The sequence below is a fragment of the Lissotriton helveticus genome, chromosome 3_1 (assembly GCF_964261635.1).
Source record: "Lissotriton helveticus chromosome 3_1, aLisHel1.1, whole genome shotgun sequence".
In the NCBI taxonomy this organism is placed as follows: Eukaryota; Metazoa; Chordata; class Amphibia; order Caudata; family Salamandridae; genus Lissotriton; species Lissotriton helveticus.
The window spans coordinates 1,069,277,351-1,069,295,892 of record NC_136061.1 but is presented as its reverse complement, the minus strand read 5'-3'; the positions used below and the strand labels follow the sequence as shown (position 1 = coordinate 1,069,295,892).

The following is an 18,542-nucleotide window of genomic DNA, read 5'->3' as shown; positions in this document are numbered from 1 at the left end:
TTGGCGTTGGCGGCGGCGGGGGGCGCTTGTATGTATGCGGCGGTGGCGGGTTGGGGGCTCTGTATGTGAGTGTGTGTAGGTGCGCTCCTGTGTGTGTGCGGCGCGGGGGGGGGTGCCGTAGGGGGGGATGCGCGCGTGTGTGTGTGTGTGCCTTCTTGCCTGCGTGTGCATGTGTGTATGTGTGTGTTCAGGGAATCTGTGGCAGGGGACGTGCACGGCGCCGGGCTGGGCGTGCGCGCACCAAAATCCAGCAGAAAAGCGCGTAACACCCTCTTGTCCGTCCTTCCCCCGAGACAGGCAACTATACGTCTCCAGCTGGACACGCATCCTTCGGATGCAGTTTACCAGCTCGACCTAAAAACATGTAGGTGACTCAGTCCCAAAATACGCACTATATACGAATAATGTGCTACACAAAAAAGCACAAAAACACTGCATCTTGGAAATCGCCATCACTCGTAGGGAATGTAGACTAAGTAAAACATGAATTAGAAGCAGGAACTAGATCACCGACATGGATTGCCTAAACTTTTTTTTATTCACTGTTCAGAAATTAACCAGTGTTACTTGCCTCTAAAGTTAAGCACATGAATATAGGATCCAACAGGGACCCATTTCACTGTCTGTTTTTAATTACTCTTGGGTCTGAGATACAGAGGGATCTGGTCCGCTTAAATCCCTACAGAACAGCAGCCACCAAATGAAAACAAACAGCTAGATATTTAAATCGAAAAACAGAAAACAAGCTGTATGACGCAGCATCAGTAAATAGCACTTGACTTATGTTCTTAGATGGTAGGAAAAGCATGGTGAAAATACCATTCTACACATTTTAAATATTTACTACAAAAAAGCACACTGGCAATGTGGGCTCCAAATAGTGCAATGGTGTGCAATTAATACCAATTCTGTTTCCTCCAACACTCAACTTTTGTGACCCCATTGCCAAGAGGCCAACACAAGGTCATTGCCAACACAAGGTCAAGAAATAACAAATGAAAAGGAGCATTCAATTCTATATAGGATTATCTGCTACAAAATCAACAGATGGTTAAATTGTTCTCCAGCAATAGATTCCAATTTTATTTTAAAAATGCCAATTTGACAGAAGGAATCCATTCGGCCCAGCCAACGCATTTTATCCCTGTGGGACTTCATCAGGGCTTGATCAATATCCCAATGTTGTCATTCACCCAGTGTTGGCTCCTATTATCTCATAAATCCTCATAGATACAATTTTGTACCACTAGATGGTGTGTTGCGCTCCCATATTATCTTCATCCTTCCTAGGTTCCAATGTCCTAGGAGTTCACGCCTCAACTCATAGGACATTTGAACCAAGAAGGATGAAGAATAAACTTGGAATCAAAGCAACTCGCAAGACTCCTGAATAACTTTTATTTGTCAAGCCAGATGTGACTTGCTTGCAGAGTATTTCGACACCAAAGTCCAACGAATACTTGACTCCCTCCCACAGGCTGTCCCCGCTGCTAGCGATGAAGCCCCTCCTGCTCCGATTCATTCTCCCCGGCTGGACAGTCTTAGAACCATCACTATGGATGACTTCCGTAATACGCTCTCCGTAGTGAAGAGCGGGTCTCCATCTGACCCTACACCCTTGTATATCCTCAAACAAGTGGCTGATACCATCACCCCCCTTGCAACAGATTTATTAAATGCCTCATTCACTAAAGGGGTGGTCCCACCTAGTTGGAAGCAAGCAAGAATCAAAACTCTTCTGAAAAAACCAGGCCTAGATATGGCCGACTTGGCCAACTATCGCCCTATCTCGCTGCTGCCTGGTCTGGGAAAAATTGCCGAAAGAATTGTAAACAAACAGCTCTCCGGGTTTTTGGAAAATAATGATCTGTTGAGTGGCTCGCAAACAGGCTTCCGCCCAGGCCAGGGCACTGATACAGCCCTCATAGTGGTAACTGAGGAAGCAAGATGCATCTTGGATTCAGGGGGATCAGGGGTCCTGATCCTCCTGGATCTAAGCGCCGCATTTGATACGGTGGACCATAAAATACTAGTCCACCGTCTTGCGAGACTCGGGATCACGGGAATGGCCCTGAAATGGCTGGAATCCTTTCTGGAGGAACGAGCATTTAAGATCTGGGAAAATGGCGTCATGTCCAAATCTACTCCTCTCCAGTGTGGAGTCCCCCAGGGCTCATCCCTGAGCCCTACCTTATTCAATGTTTATATGGCCCCACTGGAGGAGGTAGTAGCCCCGTTCGGGATTAAATGCGTCACCTATGCAGATGACACCCAACTAGTCGTCTCGCTGACGCAAAATTCAGGATGCTCAGACAACCTCTCGGATAACCTCTCGGCCTGCCTCTCGGAAATTTTCTCCTGGATGTCTAACTCCAAGCTCAAATTAAACGGAGCAAAAACCGAGATTTTGATTCTGGGCCACCAACTCTCCTCTCTACCCAATACATCTTGGCCCCCCTGTATAGGAGTGGTGCCCTCACCAAAAGACAAAATCAAGAGCCTGGGGGTATGGTTCGAGCTGGAACTAACCTTCAGGGCACATGCCCAGAAAGTGGCAGGCACATGTTTCGGCCTGCTCCGAACTGTGCGGAAAGTCCTCCCACTGCTACCCTTCCAATCTAGAAAATTACTAATTCAGGGATTGATCCTGTCTAGATTGGATTTTAGTAATGCTCTGCTCCTGGCAGCCCCGGAAGCCACTATCAACGCCCTACAACGAGTGCAAAACGCGGCTGCCAGGGTGCTCCTGGGTGCCCCAAGAAGAGCCTCAGCAAAACCGTTGTTGAAAACCTTGCACTGGCTCCCAGTGCGCGAGCGCATCTCCTTTAAAGCATCATGCATTGTCCACAAAGCCCTTCAACGCAAAGGACCCCAGGCCCTAAGTAGCTTGATACGCCCGTACAGACCCCCACGGGCCTTGAGATCGGACCTTGAAAACCTGGTCATAGTCCCCAGAATTAGGAAGGCCCGCTCGGGAGGCCGGCGCTTCTCGGTAAATGCAGCAAAGACCTGGAACGCCCTCCCCAGACACATTCGCACTGAACCGTCCCTCAGCAAATTTCGTAAATGTTTCAAATTTTTTCTTTTCCCTAAAACCTTTTAAATTCCCTTGCCCCCCCTTAGAGCTTCTTATTTTCGCATGGTAGCGCTGGGACGCTCACGGGCAGCCATGCGCTTTATAAATCCAATTTCATTTCATTTCATTTCATTTCACATCATGACTACTTGGTCTATTGCTTCTGTGTTTTTGCTGTGTGTTGGACTTCGTTGTTGATGGTGTAGATGCTTTGGGCACTTTGCCACTGCTGTTCGGTGTCAAAGTGCAAGTGCTCCCTCTGTAAATTATTGTTAATGATTGGTGTTTACATGATTGGCTTATTTGACTTGCAAGTAAGTCCCTAGTACAGTGCACTGTGTGTGCTCAGGGTCTGTAAGTCAAATGCTGCTAGTGGGCTTGCTGTACAGATTGTGCCACCACCACAAGCAGCCTTGCAAAAGGGTCTCATGCCTGCCATTGCATGGTCTGTGTACAGTTCATACTGCCATGTCAACAAGGCAAGAGCACCCACTTGCCAGGCCCAAACCTTCCCTTTTCTTACATGCGAGTCACCTCAAGGTAGGCCCAAGGTACCCTTGTGGGCAAGGTGCAGTGTATGTGAAAGGTAGGACATGTGTGTGACATATTCAGATAGTGAAATACTGCCTTGTTCATTTTCACTATTGAAAGGCTATATGTCCCATAGGATAGAATGGGGAGTTTACTTATACATCTTAGAAGTATAACTACCCCTGGGAACAAGATAGGGAAATAAGTTTAGTATGCCTGAACTCAGAATATAAAGATGCACCTTTTAGTAAAGATGATTTTTATATTCTAGGTATGAAAATACTGCTTAGCCATCCAGTGTACCTCTGCTAGGTTTGTGCATTGACTGTCTGGCTTTGGAGTGACGGGGCTGGAGATGTGCATTCTGTTCAGACAGCCACTTGGGGAGAGGTGGGGGTGAGGTGTGTCCTGCCTTTCCAGGGTGAGTCCGGGCTGAATAGATCTGGGCTTCATTCAGAGTAGGGGGAGGAGATTTCTTTCACACCTGAATGGGCCTGGTCTGCCTTAGACAATGCTGTCTCCACCTCCTGCCAGGAAGCTGCACCAGAGAGGACAGAACTGGTTCTGGCTGGGCATAGACATACTGTGCCTCCAGAGAACAAAGGATTTTGTGCTATAAAAAGTGGGGCCCAGACCCCTAAATTTTAGATCACTTTTGGACTTCAAGAGGATCCTCTGCCAAGAAGAAAATGGAGAAGGAGTACTCCCCCTTCGCTGTGTGCTATTTGGGGTTGGCCTTCAGTAGCGGTTTCTGCCAAGGAGAGGAACTGTGTGTGTATCCTGTGTGAGAAAGTATCTCCAAAGGCTGGGAAGTGGTGCTTGCCCACTGTTCAAGAGGTCTCAGGAACAGCAAAGACCTCACCATCCTTCTGGGCACTGTCTCTGGAACCGCTGGTTTCAGCCGTCACAGAAGAAATGAGCAGCCCACTGTCACAGAGTCCGATGCAGGGTTCCGTGTCATGAAGGCACTGCAGAAAGCTCTGCCGCACTTCCCACGGCATCCTTGGTCTCACCGACGCCATCTGGACTATCATCACTGAGCCGTTGCTTGCACTGCTTCCTGTGGGCACCGCACTCCACACCGTCTTCCCTCATCTTGCCTGGATGTCACCGACACGTTCGCTGCACAACCCGTATATCGACTGGCTCCGTCACCTGCACCACAACCTGCCAGCAACGCATCGAGCACTGCCTCACCCCACACAGTAAGCCTTGTTCTCACTGGCGCCATCTGGACGATCGTCACCAAGCCGCTGCCTGCACCACATCGTGAGGGCACCGCATCCTGTACCACTTCCATTTTTACCACACAACTGCGACGGTTGCCCCCGACCGACTCGAACCAACGTGTCAGCCGCAATGAGAAAGGTACTGTTCACAAGCCTGTTAACGCTTTAGCTGTCCCCTACCAAAATGGTCGGCTGGAACTGTTAGACTCTGTTGTTTTCAGCATCGCGGTGGCCCCGGAAGGAGTTACCGACTCGGAAGAATTGTATTTTTGTGGATATTTCTACAATTTTTAAGGTTTTCTTGCAAACTAACTATTTTTACAGTATTGTAGTGTGGATTTTTGTCGTATTTGGTCTTGTTGGTTTAGATAAAGTTTTGCTTATTTTTCTAAACTGGTGTGGTGTCTGTTTGTAGTGTTTTTACTGTGCTACTGTATGCATGCATCAATGCTTTACACACTACCTCTGAGATAAGCCTGTCTGCTTCTGCCAAGCTACAAGGGGGTGAGCAGGGGTTATTTTAGAAGTGCATCCCCATTACTCTGACTTGGAAGAAGGGTCCCTACTTGGACAAATGTGCAAGCCCTTGCCGACAGGAGACCCCTATTTCTATCACCCCCACAGTTACTCATGCAGCCGCTTACTCACCTATACAGTTACTCACATACCCACTCACCCATACAGTCACTAACACTGCTTCAAGGATGGCATCAATAGACTGCTCACTAGCTGCAGGCGTAGTGCCAAGAGTGTAGATGGCCCCTCACTATACCTCTGTGCCCTCTTCAAGCTATTCCTATGGTATGTCTTTAAGTGGTGCAATATAGAAGTCAGAACACAGGAATATTTTTTCCTTGTTCCTCTTGAGACTGGAGTCTTAAACTACATTTAACAAACCTGGCAACAGTTTTGGATTCTCCAGAGGGCTTCTTAAAAAAATCCCCAGCAATGCTTTGCCTTTACGGTGCAGACCATTTATCAATTATCATGAGAGTCTTGCTGCGGTTACTCCTGCTCCTCTGACTGTTGTGGAACTCCTGCTTGTCAATGCCTCCTGTTGCCATTTTTGATGATAAAAAAAAAATATTAACAAAAAAAGCAGTAACCAGAGACACACAGGACCAGCTCCAAAGAATGATTAAAAATATGAAAGGAAGATTCAAGAAGAGACAAATGGGCGGGAACTTTCTTTGAAGATTAATGAAAACGGTCTGCTCCAATCAAATCTCTTTCTTACATAGTCAGATCTTCATGAATACCAATGTCAGCATGACTATCGGCATGGTCGTGAAGATGGGAAATACAATTAAAAACTGCTTTACATTAAAAATTCTTACAAAAATAGAAGTTCAAACACTATTAGTAAACAGCTATTGTCAAACATTAATTACAATACATGTATGTATGGGTCTTACACTTTTTGAAAAACATGTGGTCTTCGTGACTTTTCCAAGAAACCGGAACATGCATATCATGAAAATTCCCGACAAATTAGCGTCAAATAACAAAATATTTTAATGTATTAATCCACTGAACTAAATGACTGGGAGTGACACAGGGAAATACATAAATGGGTGGTCATTATGCAGGTGAAGTGTATAATATACAGTAGACAATTTCACAATGACAAAATAGTAAGTAATTTGCCAATACAAAGAAACACAGATGAATACCCATTTTCTAGAAAACTGTGGACTCTTCTTTAAAAAATTAGATTCTATTCAGATCCTGATGTTCATTTCAGATCAATTAAACATCAATAGTAAACATCTACAAACATAAACATAGCATGTGCACCAGGTAAAGCTCCACTTGAGTTAACCCGAAACAAATCTAACGTCTAAGGCTTGGCAAATAGAAATCAAAAACATTTCCTCTTAAATTTCATATTAAAAAATGATCCGAAATCCTTAACAGAAGTGAATGCATTGTAAATATATTGAAGCAAAATCTGAACTTCAGATTGTGACTAACAAATTCATTAATGGCATCTCCTTATAAGAGCACAAAGCATGGTTCTGTCCTTAAAATAGACTAATTATTGAAATCCGCGAAACCAATAGCATCATTCAAGCACCCACTTGGAGACCCATAAATTCACTAACAAGCCCACCCAAAGATCCAACGCAGCATTTGCACCGACACACAGGCTCCGATACCACCAGTGACAAACCTGCAGAGGTATTCACACAGTCACTCACAGACCCACTCAGAGAGCCACCGGTACACTCCCACTCAGTGACCCACACAAACACTCATACACCACCACAGGTGCTCACACATCCACTGTGAAACATTACAGGTTACATTTCTGGAAAATGTTTTTGAAAAACCTTAGTAATTCACAAAAAAAAATAAAGGTTACAGGGGAATTATAGTTAGGAAATAGAATTTTGAAAATCTTAGAAATTTGCTGAAAAAAACAGGAGGTTATAAGGATGTTATAGTTAGGGAATAGAATTTTTAAAAAACTTGGAAATGAGGTGAAAATCCTTACTAAACTCCAGGCACCCAGTTTACTACAGTTTGCCACCACACTGATTCATCCAGAACAATCCGGTTTTATGCCAAGGGCAAAACCCAGCCTTAAACCTAAGTGTACTCCATGGTGAGTAAGGGAGAAGGCATGCGATCATGGGAGACACAGCAATAATATCCCTGGACGCCCGAATGGCCTTTGACACAATTCAGTGGCCCTATCTATTTGCGTTCCTGAAGTGCATGGGATTCGTCCCGAAGTTCTTGGAGTGGATCAAACTCCTCTATACAGAGCCTATGGCGCAGGTGGTAATAAACAGACACACCTCTCATGCGTTTCCCCTTAGGTGGGACACGTGACAGGGCTGCCCACTGTCGCCCATCATATTTGCTTTATTATTAGAACCACTAGCAACCTGGTTAAGGGGAGACCCCTTAAACCGTGGTTTACGTTGGGCGGAAGAATGGGAAGACAGAATCTCCTTATATGGGGACGATTTGCTTTTGTATGTGGCATTGCCGCGATCCTCTATAAACAGGATCCTCCAGATCTGAACTAATTTTGGTAAATACTTAGGATACACCAACCATTGGACTAAGTCCACGGTATATATGCTACATGGCCCAGCCACACTTCTGCCATCGAACAGCGAGGGGACTATAGAGACGGAAGACTTTTGCTAATCGGGGATATATGTTATAGCAGATCAGACCGTTTCTATACACACATTTTGCTGGGCCCGTTGACTCGCTTGCAAAGTGACGTGCAACACTAGAGATCACTGCCATTGTCCTTGCTAGGCCGTGCGGCCCTCTTCAAAATAATGGCATTGCCACACTTCCTCCATGCCCAACAAAATACATCATACAAAGTCACAGATACATATTTCATAGTATGAAGTCAGGACATTGCTGTGGGATGGGCAGCCCCCGCGAATCACAGCACTCAAACTCACCAGGGTGTGGTATGATGGCAGGATAGCTGTACCCAATATTCGAGCATATTACTGGGTAGATCAGCTGTCGCCTACAAACGAATAGGCACACCAACCATACGACGAGCCTGCGTATCGGATGCATAGAGCGCTTTTGGGCCTCAGGGGCTACTACAGAGCTCTATACACCAGCCCCAGGTGGCAACGCCTCACGGGCCCAACAGCCCAAATGGCTGCCCTATGGCACCAAGTGATTACCCAACTTGGCTGGCACAATAAAGTGACACAATCTACGCCCCTATGGGAGGTAGAGAGGCTAGGAAGACTTAGATCCTGCCCGGGCTTTCATAAATGGGACACCATAGTAATTTCAAAAGTTGGTGATCTGTGGACTAAAGGGAGAGGAATACCTTTTGCTGAAAACGAGTATGAAATGTCTGTCTCTGAAACATTCCATTCCTTACAAATATTGCATGCCCTTCCGACTGTTATCCTACTGGACAATGATCTGGATGAGGCCTCTCCATTCGCATATAGACTTCTCACAGACTGCCTGGACCGGAAAGCAATATCCATGACCTATCAAAAAATAGTGAATAACCTCCCTGACCCATTTCGGCACCTGCACAAACTGTGGCACGCTGACCTTGGGGCCTTAGAGGATGAAGACTGGCAAGAGGCGCTTTCCTCTCCCTGGGAAGCAGCCTCACATCACGGCTTAGACTCATAGCTCAGGGTATTCCACAGATCGTATTTATCTTGTGGCAACTTAGTTTAAAAAGGACAAAAGGAAAACGCTAGATGAAAGAGGCTCTGTGGTCAAGATGGTATGTTCTATCATATACTGTGGGACTGTCTGGTAATGAAACTATACTGGTAGGTTGTGATATTGTGAATGTGGGAAGTCTGTGGGGAGATGCGTTATCCTATGCCTCACTACATCTCCTCAATGTGTGGAAGGCAACAGACTTAAACTGCCTGGAGCAACTGTGGGTCTCATTGATACTTACCATTGCCAAACCAAACATTGCCAGGAGAAGGGGTGTGGAAGAGCCGCCAACACTGGAGGAATAGTAACGGGACATGAACTGGTGTATGAGTGTAGAAAAGGTTGTCTACAAAAGCAGGGGGTGCCTCCAAAAGTGGGACCAGGTGTGGGATAAATGGAAATCATTCCATGGGAACATACGGGTGTCACCCTCCAGTCGATCGGGAGAAGTTTGCTGGGACGGGGAAGCAGAGAATCATGAGTGATCACTGTTGGGGTACAATGTAAAATGTATAGGCACAACTTTTCCGGATCATTTGTAACATGTGTGGTCGTATATAACTCCTGATGTATGACTGACTGAGTTAAAAAAAAGTACAGTTTAAAATAAAAATAAAAGAACCTTAGAAATTCACTAAAATACCAAAGGTTACAGGGAGGTTCTAGTAAGGCTCACATTTGACTCGTACAAAATCAGTGAAATTCAGCAGTTATAGTTACCTGAGCTAACTATAAAACCTATGCCCCCCAATGCCCTGCTTGTCACAAACCATGTCTTCAGTGATGTAATGTATGAGGTCATAAGCAGTGCATGGGGGGACGTAAGATATAGTTAGCTCAGGTAACCATAACTGCTGAATTTCACTGGTTTCGTACGAGTCAAATGTAAGCCTAACTATAACGTCCCTGCAACCTTTGGCTTTTTCAGTGAAAAAAAGAAATATATGTATATATTTATATACATATTCACACCATGGGAATCTTTGTTTAATGGGTAAATAAAGTACGACATACCTATTTTCTGTCTAACTATTCACTCATTCAACTTTATCCTTCATAATGTATCAGTTCAGGACTAAATTCCCCAGTTCAGGACCATATTCAACAAATGTTATCCATGTCATTTTAAACATACCAGAATTGTTCAATAACACATTTGACGATTGCATTTCCGTATTACACACTTGTAGCATATTAAGCTTATTTCATGTCACTATTCGTTACAAACATGCATAATTTGAATGGTATACCTTTAATGCTGTACCTGAAGTCTTAATGCATCTGTAAAGTAATACTATGTAAACTTACGCGGAAGGACATTTCAATATTTTCTCCTCCCCAGATTTCCATTTCTTCATCGTAACTTCCAATAAATTCAAAATACTTTTTGGAAATTGAGAAAAGACCTCCTGCAAATGTCGGTGATCTACAAAAGAGACCATTGTAAGGGTTTGCCGTTTTACATCAAATAGAAGGACATGCAGTTTTAAAGTGCGATAACATAGTTTCAGTGGCCTACTTACGCACAGGGCCACTGAAATGATGCGATTTTGTGGCTGCAGAATTTTTCACATAATTATGGAGTCGTCACATTTGCCACATCATCATCTACTGCATAATTTGTAGATTTTAACAAAAATACATTATGTGTCTATTTCAAACCGATAAAAAGTTACTAAAACTAGAGCAAAACTTATTGCTGTGCAGTATAAGGCACTTCACAAAGGTTGCCTGGTAACATTCCAATTTCTTATTGCTGTATTTTGCGGCTAAACTGGTACTAATGAGCTGAAACATTTAACTAGACAGTGGAAATGTGTACAAAAGTCAAAACAATGAATGACTCACAAAATGTGCCGCGTTACAAAATAATGAAATACTATCACAAAATGTGCTGCATTAACTGCATAATTACTTTTTCTTGCCATAGTGGCATTTAGTCTGTTCAGTCTGATTCTCTCTGGCACTTTCTGATGTAGTCATTCTGGACCAGTGGACCTTGGAACATTCCTCTTTGTAACTAGAACTTTGCCAGGGATGCCACCTTGGATCTTAGGATATTTGGAAACTAATGTTAGTGCAGAGCAAGAACAATTTGGACAGTGTGGGAGTGATAGATTGTAGGATCAGGGCATCACAGGGTGGTATGAATGTTAGGTTGGTTATATAGACTTAAGTGGCTCCACTAAATTCTTAGTTCATGTATCTGTTTGGATATTAGTGCTTTCATATGGCTACAGAAATCTTTAGTTGTCTACCGAATCTCATATCAGAACAATATACAGAAAGAGGCTTTGGATCACCCCCTTCAGCTACTGGCTACTTTGGCTGATCCTTTTCAGGTATTCGCTTGATGAGCTGGCCATCAGTTTTTGGAGCCATCCACCACATTTGTAAATGTTTACATTTATTAGCAATACATTTTGAGGTGGTAAAAATGACAAAAAGTATTCTGCCTGCAGTCTGCGTAACACAACACGCGACTAACTTTGGAATAAAACTGTTCGGTTAGAACACAACACCTGTCCTACAAGTAATTGTTATACATTTCGGGTGTCCAAAATAGCATGCATACAAAGCACGGCGACATGTTACATCTCATATCGAAGGTTACGTGCCTGCATGCTAATGACGGTTGGGACCACATCAAAAGCATTAGTGAATATATCAAATGTAAACCAAGATATATATGAAGGAGGTCTGGTTCAATGCAGAGATACTAAGTAATATGATTGACAAAAATTATACTGAACTAATACAAATGAAATAAAGGAAAACAATATATTAAATGAGCATGCACTCGCTGAAGGTGACAGAACGAAAAGTTAGCAAAACCAGGTCCTGAGGACACCACTGGGGTTTCACAAATCAACTGTAAGCAGTGATAGAGTCACAGTCTCCATTAAGTATATGTATTTCAGGGTGGCGATGGGCGGGGGGCAGGATATATATATTTGGAGTTCTCAAGAGAGGGTTGAGTAGGTGGTTATCTTCGCGTAGTTTCCACAAGAGTGCGACCTTTCACCTCTTCCCTGCGCAGTCGTGCGCTCTCCACCCGAGCGAGCCCACGCCAACATGGATAGAATCCACGCCAAGGTAGCTGAGGGGTCACTGCTTTACATTTACGGTGATCAACCATTTCACCAAAAGAAGGGCTGGGTCTGCGAACTGTATTGCTGCTCTGTATGTTTTGGGGCAACGACCGAGTCCCAAAACATGCATACTTCCTAAGTGCAATTCAGAAATGTGCAAGCACAGCATGTCGAGTGTCCAGTGACATCCCTCCAATAATCTGTCAGTGACGAGCAGGACCAGGGCATGTGTAAAAGCAAAAGCTCTGCATCGTGAGCTAGACAACGGGGACAAACTGCGTCAGTACGATGAAAACAATGGTTTATAGTGCTGGGAGTTAAATAAGCTGTGTGAGATATAGAAATACATTGATTTAAAACAGGCATCTCGGGAAACCAAGGAAGGGTAAGTTAAGATAGTTTGCCACTCGCTATGTGCACAAGCCCCCCAAGATCTGCCTCCCACTGTCCACTAAGTGAGGTGAAGGGAATGGCTGTGCGTGAGTAAGGCACCAGCCAGTCACCTGGTCTGATGGCTACCCGTGCCCAAGACATGCAGGTATTGAATAGCAAGGTGTTGTGGGGGTTCCAGTTGTACCTCTCCCCATGACTAGCTTAACACCCCAATAAAAGAAACATGCAACAGAAATTGGCCCGGCGGAAGTTCAAAGTCGGTCAATAGGCCCTCAATGGATAGGAGGATTCCTTCAGAATATAAGCCACCCAAACCGTGTAATCCTGCCACATGCCACTGTGTTAATTCCCTAAGGGAATTAGACACGTGCCATACCCAGGAGTGGTAATGCTGGGGCGTAAGTTTGAAGTGTTAAAGTATAAACAGGGCCTTATGAAACCATCAATAAGCAACCAATAGGGGAGGTGCACTCGACAGTGATGTTCAGGAATGGAAAATGTTAAGTAACCACTCCAAGTCCCAATGGGGAAGAAGCATCGCTGTATCTGCTAGACTGTAACCCGCAAACCAGCGTGCCACTCGCTGTAATTGGAAGGCCAGAAAATAATGTTCAAGGCTAGGTACATTAAATCCGCCACAGGCTGCCAGGAGATAAAGTTTGAGAAGCGCGGCTCTGTGACGGGTAATCTCATCTGGCACAATACACATCAGAAGTTCCACAGAACGAAAGAAGGCCAGTGCATAAAGTGAGGAAGGTTGACAAAGTAAGGAGTCTTTGCAAAATAACCACCTTCGTTAGAGCCACCCTTCCTGCCACTAATAGTGGCAGAGTTTGCCAGAATGAAACCTGTGTCCGCAAAGCATTGACAGCGCGAGCCAGATTTATTGCTGTTAATTCAGAGGCCGGAAATTTGCTGCAAAGTCCACTATCAATCTTTCAATATTATGAGGTCTGGACCTAACATTGTTATGGTAAAGCAGCCTTTATGTGAAGGGAGACGGAGTGTGTACCGTCTCCCAGGGGGATCTCCCAATGTAGACCCTGGGCATGCATAAGATTTGCCAAGGGTTCTAGTGCCAAAGAAAACAAGAGGAGAGACAATGGGCATCCCTGGCAGGTGCCCCTTTGTATGGGATCTGAGAAAAGTCATCCAAATTTAACTCTGGCCGCAGGATTAGTGTACCTTAATTTAACCGGTTGGAAGAAGCGAGGTCTCAGTCTGTAACGGGCAAGTACCTCAAATTAGAAGGGCCATTCAAGAGAATCAAAAGCCTTGTGTAATCCAAAACCAGGCAACCTGAATGAGGATACTGCTGTGGGGCATGTGAAAGTACCCAGAAGAAATGGCGTAGATTCAGAGAAGTGCTTCTGGCAGGGACAAAACTATATTGGTCCGAGTGCACCAACTACGGAACCAATGGGGGAAGGCAATTCATTAAAATCTTCACTGGGATTTTGTAATGGGTATTTAACAGTGCAAGGGATCTATAGGACTCCAGATCAAGTGTATCTCTTCCCAGCTTAGGCAGCGAGATATGTAATGCGTCACTCAGTGTAGGTGACAGTGTCATACAACGTTCTCAGATGGGTTGCCAACAAGGGTGCATAAACTTTATAAAATTCTGTTGGTAACCCATCAGGGCCCATAGTTTTGGTGATGTAAAGCACACAAATTGCTTCCTGCACTTCAAAGATGGATGATGATATCTCCATTAAGTTCCTCCCAACGCTCACGGTCCACATTAGCACGTGCTCCGCATAGTTAAGACAGTGCAGCTGTTCCAGCAGCACAAGATGTTCACACCTGGACTTGTGTAATTGCTCCTGGTCGGTAATGGAGGACGGTGCTAATTACTCAAGTCCTAGTAGGTGACCCTCCAATTGAGAAATATCTTGAGTGAGATGACAATGCATATTTTGTCCATTACCCATACAGTTTTCTCAGATAGACACTTTAAATACGTCCCATTCTAACAAGAGAGAGGAGGCAAAACCAGGGTGAATATCAAAATATTCAGTGATATTATCATTGATGGAAGCACAAAACAGGCGGTCCTCCAATGTAGAAACCTGCAGCCTCCAACTGGGTATGGGGGAGGACGTAGTCCAAGCATTACTCTAAGTGGAGTGGGTTATGGTCTAAATGTGTGCTGCAAAGATATTCTGCACATGTGATCTGTGGGATAATGTCATGGGTACAAACAAACCTATTAATGCAGACATGAAGTCCATGTTCATGCGAGGAATAGGAATACACTTTGGATTGAAGGTTTCGGTGGCGCCATACATCCAGTAGCTCCCAGTGTTGTAACCATGCAGTTGGGGTACGTTTCATTAGATGTAGCTACAGTGCATGGTAAGGGCGAAAAGGAGCAGTCCAGTTCTACATAAAGGATGCTGTTAAAATCCCCACCTAGTACCCATGGTATGTCACTCCAACGGAAGGAGCTGGGCTTATTCCACATTGGGTACAGAGATCACTCCAAGGAGCAATCGCCTACCATTCAAACAGCCCTCGACCAATACATAACATCCTTCTGGATCTATGATTGTATGTGTGGCAAAAAGAGAACCTCCGCCCAAATCCATATTAATACCCTCAAGCCTAGGTGGAATAGTTGGTGGATCGCCCCTCCATGCCTCTGTAGTTTGGAGCCTCACAGTCTGTAATGTGCGACTCTTGTAAATATGCTATCTGTGTTTGTCTAACGCCCAAGTAAGAATACACTGTATATCACTGGGAAGGGTAATGGATACCTCTCATATTCCAGGTGATGACGTGAGTGGCGTCCATACTATGTCAGGTTGCCCCAAGTGGGTACCGTCGGCCCTGGCCAAGAATATGATATATGAGAGAGTGCAGGGTACAACAATAAAGAAACAAAATCTCACACAACAGAACAGTGAACATATACTTCCATTGAGCCCAAGTGCACTACAGGTATCGTCCCAAACCAGGAAAGCTAAAGGACCAGGAGGAAAAAGCTGTTCTAGGGGGTGAGCAGGGAAGTGAGATTGCGAACAGAAGCCGTCCCATATAAAGTGAAAAAGAGAAGCATTCTGGGCGACCACCTAAGCCCTCCCTCCCGACTAAATTAAGTTAGGAACCTAAAAACAGAAGGAACAGCATGGAAAGCCCACAAAAGATTTAGAGTAAAATAACAAAGACAGTTGAGTCGGAAAACATACCACAAATTACATTTGAATGAAAAGGTAATATCAAGCAAATAAAACACGCATCGTCAAACAACTATATGTTAAAGGATATCGTTGGATGTTTGGGGAGTCACCATGGGCATTTCATCAGTCCTCTGGGGGAACAATGTCAGATGTGAGCGAGTGGTCGTCTCCTGAGGAACTGAGCCTGTCTTCGTCCACACTGTAGTGTGGTAGGGGTCACGAAAGGCCGTCGCCATCTGCAGCGCCTTACAGTGTTCCTCAATACCTTTCTCCAGGTTCGAGGAGCTGAGGAACGGACACTGTGCACGTTTCTTGCGTTCCTTGCCTACAGAGGATGTTTTTTTTGCGCGGAGACGCAGTGAAGTCAGGCCCTGCTATTCCATGATTTTCCATCCAGAACCAAGCGTCCTTGGGGTCATTGAAGAATGATATTGTACCATCAGCATAAAAAGGAAATTCTCCTCCTATGAGATGGCTACAACATAAACACGGTGACCCTATGTTCTTTGATGAGGGACTGCCCTTCAGTGAGGAGTTGCAAATAGGAGTGCTTGGGTTTTGAACTTCCTATTTATTGCCTTCCTTTGGTGAAGTAATTTTACTCTGACAGAGCAAAAATACACTGAGGATTCTACTTCAGTGTGCTCAGTTGAGACTCGCTCTGATCAAGGGACAGGAAGCCACGCATGTTTGGGATGCCCAGTGCATATGCACCAACACTTATGGACTTAATAGGGCTTTTGCGATACGCAGCCTTGCCAAGCTGCCATTTTCAGAGTACAGGCTCGGAGCCCACACCTGTGCAAAGGTAGCCCATGCACTTTCAACCAAGGCCTGCCTGCCTGCAGTCAACAAGGGCCAGTCACCCACCCCCTTTCATTACTTATTACATGGTCGAGCTGGATCAGCAACGTTCCCTGGCTATACCCTGTGATACATTTGGAAACTGTGCAGTTAAAGCTGAAGCACACCTGTTAGTGGACTATTCCTTCCTTGGGGACGTGAGTCTGGTGGACAAAGTCTGTGCTTGTGGCCTGGCAGCATCAACTGGCAGAGTCATGAGACTTGAGAACAACTTCGCCGCCGGTGTGGTTCATGAAGTAAGGTTGCAAGCAAAAAGAAAACTGCTACCACAGAGTGCCCAGCATACCGTGTGATGTACATGCTTCATACACGCAGCCTGTTGAGCTGAGAGCCCCCCCCCCCTCTCCCCCCCGAAGTACTGAAGAGGTCAAGCATATCAATGAATCAGTTAATTCTGCTGGTTCCTGCCACGTTAGCAGTGAGAAGAAAGCCACACACCTTGCAGTTGCAGCTACAATTAACAGTGCTGCCTGCCCTGTTGCGCGGACTGCAGAGACAGTTCGTGGTTTGTTGTACCCACTTGTAAAAGATAAAAATCTCTGCGACTTTCTAATTCTGCCCTTCATTGCTCATATATTAGCATATATTTGTATATTTTCTCTCTTTCTTTTATACCACACTAAACACTCGTCTCTTTGTCTGGCCTCGCTGGCTGCCTTACACCTTACTAACATCCGCATCTCCCTCACCCTTCCCACGGCCCAATAAAGGAATGTGAAAAGCTACAGTAGATGGGAATGTGCACCAGGGCAGGACGCATAAGGTTCTTGTGTTTTTCGGTGCAATCACACTCACTACACAATAGTTATCTTTCCTCTCTCTTCGGTCGTCACCACGCTATCTCTACCCTGAAACTCCTAACCTCATTTATCTCTGTAGTATTCATTTGCCCATCCAGCTTTCCCGTAATACCAACCTCTCAATCTCTTTCGCTTGCACGTTACCTCTTCCTCCCTTTTACCCCTCTTTCCCTTCCATCCCATGATGCCCATGTACTGCAAGCAAGGTGAAAAGTATAAGGCATGTAACAGTCACTGCACAGGGACACAAACGTGCTTGGGTATCCCAGTGCAGCGAGGTTCTGCCTTCATTGGAATTTGGTGTCTTTTCCTATTCCTCTCCTGCCAGCGCCACGCTGTCGGAGACTTCCTTTGCTTCTGAAGTTTGTACTGTATGGCTTTCCTCTTTCCCTTCATTCGCTTTTGATTCATAAATCCCCTCATCTATACTTTTATTAATCTCTTCCAGGTCCATCTCACATCAGAGTTTAGAAACAGTTGAGAGCCTTATTGTGCGAATGATTGTTAGAACTGTACGAAACAGGACTTTACAAGCTACTACTTTCAATTTCTGACCATACTATAATGTGCCATTGATTTTGGGGTATGCAACGTCTACTATCGGCTTGACAGAATGCCTAAAAGTGCATGTGCACCTTGTGTGTTTTTACATTATTTATTTAGCCATATCCCGCTTTGCATGTGTTTGAGGCAGACCTGGGGATGGCCCAATACATGTTACGCAATAGACTGTGGCACATACAGCTCCTGTACTGTTTTACTTAATTACTACCTTAATCTTACCATGTATATGTCCTTTACAAGGATCTCCTAACCTTCAAAACTGAGCTATAGGAGAAATTCACATCTCTAAACATGTTGGTTCTCCAAATGTACTGACAAAAGTTTTGAGAAGGACTTGCACAGCTTAGTGGATCCAAATGTAACCTTATTTTTATGGTCTGTGGCGTGCTCCCAGGGATGAACGTGGTCTGTGCCAACCAGCGTAAATAACAGAAGACTACTACAAGGCTCCCCCAACTTGGAGGAAGACTCCCCGGTGCACAGCGCTCAAGTGACTACAAAGTCTTAATATTTATGCACAGTTCATCATGAACTTGAATCAGCAAAGTTGAGAAATTCCACGTTTTTAATCCAAACTCATTGATTTCATGAGTGAGTGCTTCATAAATGTTTGAAATATGGTTCACAAA

At 44.8% G+C, this 18,542-nt stretch overlaps 1 protein-coding gene across 2 annotated transcripts in view; it reads right to left on the bottom strand.

Annotated features, from left to right (window-relative positions):
- The window catches only part of GALNT3 (polypeptide N-acetylgalactosaminyltransferase 3), a 672,271-nt gene that overhangs the window by 211,824 nt on the left and 441,905 nt on the right, over positions 1 to 18,542 (bottom strand). For both annotated transcript variants that reach the window (XM_078681629.1, XM_078681630.1), the window contains one exon: positions 10,327 to 10,444. In XM_078681629.1, coding sequence (XP_078537755.1) covers positions 10,327 to 10,444 — 118 coding nt within the window. The remainder of the gene's footprint in view (positions 1 to 10,326; positions 10,445 to 18,542) is intronic.